This window comes from Doryrhamphus excisus, chromosome 6 (genome assembly GCF_030265055.1).
Source record: "Doryrhamphus excisus isolate RoL2022-K1 chromosome 6, RoL_Dexc_1.0, whole genome shotgun sequence".
Classification (NCBI taxonomy): Eukaryota; Metazoa; Chordata; class Actinopteri; order Syngnathiformes; family Syngnathidae; genus Doryrhamphus; species Doryrhamphus excisus.
Genome location: NC_080471.1, coordinates 9,032,340 through 9,042,558, shown reverse-complemented (window position 1 = coordinate 9,042,558; position 10,219 = coordinate 9,032,340). Strand labels below are relative to the sequence as shown.

The 10,219-nt window shown below is 40.0% G+C and overlaps 1 protein-coding gene across 2 annotated transcripts; it reads right to left on the bottom strand.

Annotated features, from left to right (window-relative positions):
- Positions 1-455: 455 nt before the first annotated feature.
- On the bottom strand, positions 456-4,802 carry hapln3 (hyaluronan and proteoglycan link protein 3). Of its 2 annotated transcripts, none has more exons than XM_058075558.1 (5): positions 4,231-4,675; positions 3,640-3,779; positions 2,570-2,989; positions 1,811-2,113; positions 456-1,539 (listed from the first exon to the last, which is right to left on the bottom strand). In XM_058075558.1, exons 2-5 carry the CDS (start codon positions 3,773-3,775, stop codon positions 1,262-1,264), a joined length of 1,137 nt encoding a protein of 378 aa, XP_057931541.1. In that variant the 5' UTR covers positions 3,776-3,779; positions 4,231-4,675; the 3' UTR covers positions 456-1,261. The 2 variants fall into 2 exon arrangements, with proteins under 2 accessions (XP_057931541.1, XP_057931540.1); XM_058075557.1 differs by lacking the exon at positions 4,231-4,675 and adding an exon at positions 4,682-4,802 and having other exon boundaries at positions 457-1,539.
- Positions 4,803-10,219: the final 5,417 nt, after the last annotated feature.

Genomic DNA, 10,219 nt, shown 5'->3' with positions numbered 1-10,219 from the left:
AAGTAAAAATTTATTTAAAGTGTTTTATGGAGAAAGAAACAGAATGTGAAGTTGTATGAGACTTAAAGGAAGAAGTAATACATCAAGTAAATACAGGTGATAAAAATGAAATGTGAGGAGAAACTGTTGTTTCTGTTTCTCATGACCCTGACTCGAGCCAACAATGTACTGTACTGTGCTGCACCAAATAAAACCTGGAATCAACCATGTGTTTGTGTCCAGTCATTGTCCAAATTGTGCTACAAGTCAACAAAGAGGAAGCTGACTTTTTGTACCAACAAGTTGTATATGTTCATGAAAGGCTGGTATGTTTATCAGAAAAACAGTCAAAAAGTTTGAAAGAACCTATTTTTTGTCTGGAGAGTATACACTTACATATTTTATATTTATATATCATTTGTTTGAAAAAAAAAATCTCAAAAAATATTTTCTAATATATATATATATACGTATATATACATATATATATATAAGCCTGAGTGTTCTTTTTGTACCAACTTCTTGCCGACTCTCACTTTTCGTTCTCTGGCATCAGCGGCATTATGAGCTTTAAATTTTCATTGGAAAAAAAACAAATGTACATGAACAGCAGCAATTTTATTGACTTGTATAAAATGATTTTAAAAAATGCACAGACATACATTTACTGTATAGTGTATAAAAAAACATGCGTGGTCTCGCATTGGACACATAAACAAGGACAATGGCATACATTGTTGGTAGGAGCCCTTTATAGACGTACACTTCCAATATGTACTTTTCATGTACTTCTGTCATACTGGCATAAATCCTTAGCTTGTAGTACAGCACTACTGTAATGTCCCTTCTCACTTCAGGAAGTGAAAGTTCATTTTGCCCTATGGTGGTCTAATACCCTTTTCCAGCGCATGGCACCCGGCTCTACTCACTACTGGTACTACTACTAGTACTATTTCTTGTACTTGCAAACATTTGAGGACAGAAACACATGCTAACATTAGCTTACTCCACAGTCTCCACTCAGCTGCAGCGCTCCACTTTGGTGCTGTCTCCTCGTGGATAAAATGTCCTCTTCCGTTGTTATTTGTTAGCATGCCTCCTTTTTTTCACAGCTTCGAGTGGCTATTTCAGCCCAAACTGAGGTGAATCATGTCAAACTGGTACCGTGCACTGGAAAAGGGTGGTTACTGAATGGTCACAGAAAGTTGTAGGTGGATGAGGAGAGCAATGGAGCCAATAAAGCCCATTTGACAGCAGGCTAAAGCTAACGCTAACAGAGCCTCTACCGATAACAGTAGACACCAAACTTCTGGTGCCGTGGGGGGAACCCAAAGCTCCGCACCCCAGGTTCAGGTGGTCCGCAGTTAGCCCGCGGCTTGGTGATGGGGTAGCGCACGCTGCCATCAGCCAACCACCCGGCGTCGCAGCGGTCCATTCCCGTGAGCCTCCAGGCGGCGTACAGTTGGCCCACTTTGGCCATGTGACTGGAGGCTTTGGTGCAAGCCTGGACCGCCTCTGTAAAGTTGAGCTTGGATGGGTTCTGCAGGAAGTAGACCGTCCCTGTAGCAGGAGAACATCAACTTTACCATCCATTGTTTAAAACAAATGTAATCATTCATTCATTGTACACAATACACAATAAAATAAAAAAATAATGTTCATATACAGTAATATACAATTGTGTATTGTTCTGAATACATTTTAAAAATACATGTCGTCATTAACTAAAATATATATTTGTAAATATTTATGAGGCAAAAATAAATATTTTGACATTAAAAATACTTGGATATAAAAAAAACAATACATGTTTTAGAATATAAATAAAGACCTTTGACAGAGGCGGAGAAACAGAAGGCATCAAAGCGGTGCAGGAGGCGGTGGCGTGGACCGTAGCTGCGCACACCGGGCTCCAGGTCCGAGCCCCCGCAACCGTCGCGTGGCGTAGTGATGGGATACTGCACGGTGCCGTCGGCCAACCAGCCGGCGTTGCACCAGTCCAGGCCCTCGTCCCACGCTGTGAACAGCTGCTCAAAGGTGGCCAACGTGGCGTCCTGGTCCTGGCATGCCTGCTGTGCCTCCAGGAAGTTGAACTGGTAGCGTCCTTTGTCTGAGAAGTAGGGAAACACCACTCCTATGCAGGAAAACAGATAATTGGCATTATTGGCTTGTGTTAATGTGGGGTAAGACCCACCCCAGTTGTGAGCACTTTGATGTTACAGTAGGTAACCTGTTTTTGGTTACTAGGTCAGCATATTAAAAGCTAACGCAAAACTAAACACAGTTCTGGAAAGCCATTCATTTGACATATGACTCAATGTACTTTGTTGCAATTAAATGTTTCACCTCGTTACTTGTTAGAACTTTGACCTACATCATCTCCTCACTGCCAAATTTGAATCAGCTGAGCAGCTACCTATCTTCTTCATATCCAATTAGTTTGGAGACAATTGGATGAAAACTGCTAAATAAATAATTTTTTTTGCGTTTGCTGCATTTCATATTGCAGTGACTTTGACCTTTGACCCAGGCTTTTATGCTTTCATCTGTGAAACCCTCTGAAATAGAATAAATAGTTACGTCATCGAACCAATCGTCAACCTTCCTCGCAGCTCCAGCTCCACGGTGACGCTCTCATCCTCCAATCCGTCAATCACCTCACATCGGTACCGTCCCGTGTCGTTGAGGCGCAGCTCATTGATGACAAGTGACATGTCGCCTGGCGCCGAGCGTCGCAGCCGCACGCGGCCGCGGAAGCTGCCGTAGCTGCGGTGACGGTTGCCCATGGCAACCATCACCTCCGTCTCCATGGCGAAGGCGGCGGCAATAGCCGGGGAAGCGATGGAGGCGCCATGGGCGGGCAACCATGACCACTTGACCCGTGTCCTGCGGGGGGCGCTGAGCTCAGGCACGTAGTGGAAGTGGCACGGGAGCGTGACGCTGCTCCCTCTGGTGGCTGACACTGACGGCTGCGGGGACTCCACGTGCAGACGCACCCCGTTGAAGTAGACTTGAACACATCGGAGAATGGTTTATTTTAATGAGCCCCTCTATTGCAAAGTGTATAAAAAGTTCATTTTAAAGAAGTGTATAAAAGGTCTGCATGTATGCCTACACATTTTGCCAATTTTGTCCCATTTGACGCTCAGATTTTTTTATATACTGTAAATTTACTTCGTCATGAATACCTGTACAAGATCCAAGACTACTGTGAAAAAACACTTGGCAGACGACCGGAGCTCTGCCAACTAGCTGTGTGATCATTTTGTTTTCAGTAAATAAGCTGTTCTAGAAGGATGTTGCCAATGAAAAGGGACTGTTGTGTTAGCATTAGCTCACATAGCTATGTTACTGCTGCTAACGTCTTCTATTGTACGCGATTTAAGGCATCTATTAAGTTAGACTGGACAAGTCCAAAAGTGTGTAAAAAGTGGATATACTACATAATAGTGCTTCTTGGAAACCCACACTATCTGAGACAGGTGTGGACCACATAGCCCATTAGCATTAAAGCTACACACTCTGGGCTTCCGGCATCAAAGCTAAATTTTGTAAAAAACACACTTTCAATACATGTTTGTGGGACACTTATTCATTCAATTTTGGTGAAAAATACAATATGGAACCTTTAAAAAAATTGAATATAAGAAGAGGACCCACTCTCTCCATTGCCGTTGCCATTGGTGACGTCATGGTAGTAGAATCCATTGTTGTATTCAGGCATCCTGCACCACGAGGCAGGTAGTAGTTGTACTAGCAGGCAGGCGGCCAACAGGGGGCGCAAGAGACCGGGCATGACGCTTTAAGAAAAGCATTCAAGAACTAAAAGGCTTATTTTGTATTCTTGTGTTCTTCAAAAATATACACATTGTTTATAGCACTATACATCAATTAAATAATTAAAATGATTGTCCACGCACACGCGAGCATAAATTAAACACTATCAAACATCAAACTTGTGAAGAAAATGTGAGGAAATGTCTGATATATCAAAATGTAAAATAAAGAACACCAAAGTAATGCTTTTACTTAGTCCACTGGTGTTACGTCATATTATTTTCTTCTTGAAAAGTTCCCGAAAGAAAACATCTCTTCAACGATGTCGTATTGGCAACTTTAACACAAGCATCTGTGCACAAATCTGCTGCTATTCAGATTAAAATGTCTTTTTTTCCTTCACTTCAACTTTTCAATTCAAGCTACTCCCAATTTAAAATATACATATATAAGCAATTACAGTAATGGACTCACCAGTTTAAGAGGAGAATGTGGGAAGACTCGCTGACAGCCACTTTGTGTGTGTGTGAGTCTGTGTGTGTGTGTGTGTTTGTGTGTTGAATTCATTTCCTCCTCCTCCTCCTCCTCCTCCTCCTTCACTTGGCGGTGACGTCACCACGACAGGCTCCTCATTGTGACGTCACTCATTTAGGAATTTACGAATAGTAGTATTGTTTAAGCGTTTAGATTCAATGAACGCCTTTAGATTCAAAGAATGAAGAACAACATCTAAGGTCCAATCTTAGGTCCAATTTCGGACAACGCCGCCCCTTAAAAAGCTAACTGTTTTTAGCATTTAGCTTCAAAGCTAGCGCTAACGCAACACATCAAATTAAACAAGACAAACTACTCCTTGAGCTTATATGGAAGTCAAACAATTGTATCCACAACACAATGGACACTATGTAAATTTTGTAGTTCTTACCTGAAATTGTGTTTTTTTTGGCTCCAGAACAGACCGTTTTCAACAGGCGTGAGGCTTCATCAGTGAGCTCAATTTGTACACGGGCATATTGATGACGTCACCACAGCTAGTTCCTGATTGGTCAAACAGAGAGGGTTTCAACGATCCCTTTGTTGCAACCATCCCCAGTTTTTAAAAAAAAGAATTTTAATGGTTTGAAAACAAACTGTACCCATAAAAAAAATTACTTGGTAAATAAAGTAGTTTCCCAAACATAATAAATACAAAAAATGACTTTTGTTGGTAATTTTGACAGTAAATAATTGAATACTTTTAGTAAATTTTATGTTTTCCTTAAAACTAAATAATGTAATAAATAATTTCATATCTTATTAAAACATGCGTTTCTGTTGCTTATTTTAAAAACAGTACACTCATGAAAAACAATGTCATTTTTGCATTAATATCACAGAAATATGTATTTTCTTAGTTATTTATGTGATTTTTTGTAATTGATGCTCATTTACGGGAGCTGTGGCTTACATTTTACATTGTCTGGATGTCATTACATTTTTGTATTTGTGTTCATGCATTTGTGATCAAATCTATGGATGAATGAAATATATTATAATTGTTTTAAAAGCAGATTAGACAGTGCAGGTGTACATAATGTTGTGTCCAGTGAGTGTATATTACAACATGCAGTCAGTCTAAGAGCCATTTATGGAGGGTGTCGACAGGGTAACAAAGGGGGTCAACTAGTGGACACGGTATTAAAAGACACCTGTACCTCTCAAAAAGAAAGTACAATTGTTGGACTTGTAACTAGTTTGATGCCAGTAAATTCATTTGAAATGACAATGGGATGACAAATGTAAACACTGCGTACCAACTTGCATTTCAACCGTCCGAAGTGAAAAACAAGAGCAGCAGTCCCTCAGAGGACGAGGAGGACAATGCTGCTGCTGAGCAAACACTGACATAACTGAGTGAAGGCTCGTTGTCACAGCGCAGATGTTGGAAGCCCTCATGACACCGACGCACGAACCCTCGCCACTGTCAACAACCAGCACCCCAAATCTTTCAACGGCATGCTTTGCCGGCATATTTTTCACCCTCACGCTCAAAAATTGGATACTTTGATATGAACCATCATCTGATAATACTAATGTGTGCCAACATAAACACACCATAGGGACAGCTCAGGACTTTAACTCAATTATTATAGGTGCTTTTTTTAATGCTAATATTATGGTGAGCACGAGTCAAAGATTCTGTTTTCAAAGGAACAACTGCAAAAACACACTATATGACATGAACACGCTGCTGTCTTAAACACCCACTGCCAAAAATACTAGACCAGGGGTCTCAAACACGCGGCCCGCGGGCCAAATGTGGCCCGCAGGACACCAGTTTGAGGCCCCCGCCTTGATATGAAAGTTTAATGTTAGTGCGGCCCGCGCAAGTTTGATATGGATGCTGTATGGTATCATGTACCCAGAAAAAATTATCACGTTTGATTAATGTTCATGTTAAAGGTTAAATAACTGTTAATAGTTATCCTCCCTATCCGTGTGGAAGTGGTAAATTGGCTATTTAAGTTGAAAGGAAATAACATGAAGGCTACCGTTGAGGTCGCTACCTCTCTAGTTTGCGAGTTAGCATGTGTCTCAAGACCCTGCAGTTGCGCAATATGTTGTAAATAAAAAGAGTATAAATGTGACTATAGTCGTGTTTTGTCATGTCTACAGGGCTCTAATAATGCTTTGTTAATTTTAATCTGAAAAAATAATTTGTCTACCCACCAACTATATGTGGTTTCTTAAGTTTTTATTATTTGCCGTTTTATTATTATTATTATTATTATATTTATTTATTACTGATTGATTGATTTTCTTTATTCTTGATTTGTTTATTTATTTTTCATCTTATTTTGTGCAGAAAAATAAAAATTAAGATATTTGAGAACAGTGGAATGTTTTATCAGAGCTTTTATTGTAGAAAATCGGAACTAAAGCACTGAAAAAGTTTGTATATTTTTCTGTTTTAATAAATGCGTTTTTTGGGGGGGGAAACCTGATGTGGCCCAGTCTCACCCAGACCCTAGCTCCAGTGGCCCCCAGGTAAATTGAGTTTGAGACCACTGCACTAGACAAAGATCCTTTCTATGACAGAAGTCTGCCTAGTGAGACAACACGTCTTGCTGCTCTTCCACCTCTAACGAGTCCATGTGAACGAGTACTCTATGTAGATGAGATAAATGTCATGGTACGAGAGACAGATGCATCCCACAGGAATGTTTGGTCAGGAGAAGGAAAGGTCACATCATTATCATCATCGCCGCCTCCCTCCTCATTCTCATCCTCTGGGGAAGTATGATGGACGTCTCTTGCACCAGTCTGATCCACACTCTTGTCATTGAGACAAGATAGTCTCAAGTCTTCGTCTTGATCATATGAAGCACCAGCAACATGAGAATGACCGTAGGACAGGAGGATGAATTGGAGCAGGATAAGTTCAAATGAGAATGAATATGAGAATAAATGTAGGAATCAATATTGGAATGAACGATACTCAGAACCGCCATGAAGGCAATGGATATGACAATGAGGATGGACATCAGAATGAGAATTCAAATGAACATCAATATTATACCAGAATTAGAATGAATTATAAGAATGACTAAGAAATTCTGAGAAGAAGAACAAGAAGAATTATGAGAATAGACATAAATGGTGGCTTGAATAATCAAGTTCAAATGAGAATGAATATGAGAATAAATGCAGGAATCAACATTGGAATGAACGATGCTCAGAACCGCCATGAAGGCAATGGATTTGACAATAAGGATGGACATCAGAATGAGAATTCAAATGAACATCAATATCATACCAGAATTAGAATGAATTATGAGAATGACTAAGGAATTCTGAGAACAAGAACAAGAATAATTATGAGAATAGACATAAATGGTGGCTTGAATAATCAAGTTCAAATGAGAATGAATATGAGAATAAATGCAGGAATCGATATTGGAATGAACCGCCATGAAGGCAATGGATATGACAATGAGGATGGACTTCAGAATGAGAATTCAAATGAACATCAATATTATACCAGAATTAGAATGAATTTTGAGAATGACTAAGGAATTCTGAGAACAAGAACTATGAGAATTATGAGAATAGACATAAACGGTGGCTTGAATAATCAGAATGAGAACAATGTGAGAATGAATACGACCAATTTGTAAAAGAATGAGTATCAGAAAAAGTCTGAATCAGCAGAATGAGAACGAATGTGAGAATAAAGGTGCAAATTAGAACAGATGTTGGAATGAACGATACTTAGAGCAAGAATGAGCTATGGGAGAGCTATGAATATGACAATGAGGATGAATGTCAGAATGAGGATATGATAGGGTTGACTATGATTATGAGAATGAACAACAACAACAATGAAGGGAACAGAGCTGCATAAATATGAGAATGAATGAGTATACATGTGGTAGAATGAGACTGAGAGAAAAGAATACACTGGACTGACAACATACAGCATATGAGAATGAATGAGAAGGAAAGTGTGAATAAGGGTAGGAATGAAAATGACGATGAGAATACCAATGAAAATGAGAACGTGAATATGTGAACGATTACATAGATAGGAAAATGGGATTGGAAATGAGTGATGAATACATTAGAATGGACATGAGTGGACATGAGAACGGATGAAGATTTGGCAACAATGAGACACTCATGTCCAACGCAGGTGTGTGTTTTGTTGTGTGCTCCATTCATGCAATAAATGAATGGTCTTTGACACAGGCTCATCACCGTGTGTGTGTGTAAGCCCTTATCTTCCCAGGGCCTCACATGAAAGCTTTCTGCCTGGGGCCCCAAATACCAGTGCCCTCCCCAACACCCCCCAGTCAGCTGCAGGCTGAGTGTGGCACGGTGAAGGTTGTAATTTAGGTAAGGACCAGAGGAGGGACGAGTCACTTGGGAACCCAACAGGAAAGAAGAGATGAGGTGTGTGTGGAGTCTGGACAACCATTGTGTAACAATGCGACAACACACTGTCATTAACACACACCTCTGAAGATGTGTGTGTGTGTGTGTGTACACAGATTAAAGAGCCCAGCAGTAAAAATGAGCTTTAAGAAGAAGCAATCACTACAATTTCTCATCATTTTTGTTGGTCACAAAGGCAGCAGTGATCCAATTATAGCACAGCAGACATTGTGGATTTAAACGCTCTTCATCAGCCGTCACATGACAAGCAGCTCCGGGCTGATGTGAGCCGAAATAGTCCAGCCCCCCCCCCATCCTCTCCAGGGAAACCAGCATGTAAAATAGCAGCTGACTTATCCAGGATGATTCTCTCATCAGAAGGAGCATCCAGCTTCCTGCTGCAGGAAGAGTAGCTGCTGCCACCTGATTTAAAACATCAGGATTTACTTTGGATCGCATGGACTTTGCATACCTCACACGTCAACTTCAATTTCAGCGTTTGCTGTCACGGAATGTGAATTTCTTTGTGTTTGGAGGGAGTTATTTTGGGACGACGAATACCATGGGTCATTTCAATCACGCAATACATGAGAGAAACTGTATCAAAGTGATAGCATGGTACCATTCTGGCATTGAAAATTGTTTTTTATGAATTAAATATGGTATTATTCCAATAGTACAATGACAGCTTGTTTTGATTTCTTTATACAATTTGACTTCTGTTGTCATTATTCATTAATCGAGGGAATTTTTCCCCCTAGGAAATAATCCAAATCCAATTAGTCCATTCCAGACACTCAAAAATATTAACAAAAATAGATATTATTGGACTCCGGTTTCCTCCCACATTCCAAAAAACATGCTAGGTTAATTGGTGACTCCAAATTGTCCATAGGTATGAATGTGAGTGTGAATGGTTGTTTGTCTATATGTGCCCTGTGATTGGCTGGCCACCAGTCCAGGGGTGTACCCTGCCTCTCGCCCGAAGACAGCTGGGATAGGCTCCAGCATGCCCGCGACCCTCGCGAAAATGAATGAATGAATGGATATTATTGGGGTTACTAATTATAGTATCAGAAGCATAAAATGAGAAATAACTTAACTTAGAAATAAAAATTGTTGGCAGTTCCAAATTTCTTTGGCCCCATGGTGGGTTATTTGCAGTCAAAAGTGAGTCAGCAACATGTAGGGTGCTTTGTTTGGGTACTCTATTTCAATCTATCAATATAGTATAGTGTAAATGGGCTATTTACATGCAATTTTACACTTGCATGTAACAATCACAAAACTGAGGCAATTAGTTGGCAAAAATTTCAGACGTCTGAAAAACAAAGTTTCACTACAACGCATGGAAGGGTGAAAATATTTGACATGCATTTTGGTAAGGTGCAATTGAACATATTCCATTAACCATCAATCAAATGTGAGCAGTATTATGCTTGCAGTGTTGAAATGAAATGTTGATTTGACAGTTTTTTTGCAACTACTTAACTAGGTTAAGACAACAGTTGTGGGAGCATGGGATTGACTTTTACAGCCACACGGGTCT

Bases quoted from the DNA above. Each gene is read 5' to 3' on its own strand.
- hapln3 (XM_058075557.1), bottom strand. From the start codon at position 3,775: ATGCCCGGTCTCTTGCGCCCCCTGTTGGCCGCCTGCCTGCTAGTACAA. The intron at 2,990-3,639 runs GTGGGTCCTCTT...GATGTGTTCAAG, and splicing joins TGGCAACGGCAATGGAGAGA to TCTACTTCAACGGGGTGCGT. The intron at 1,540-1,810 runs GTCTTTATTTAT...CTCCTGCTACAG, and splicing joins TTTCTCCGCCTCTGTCAAAG to GGACGGTCTACTTCCTGCAG.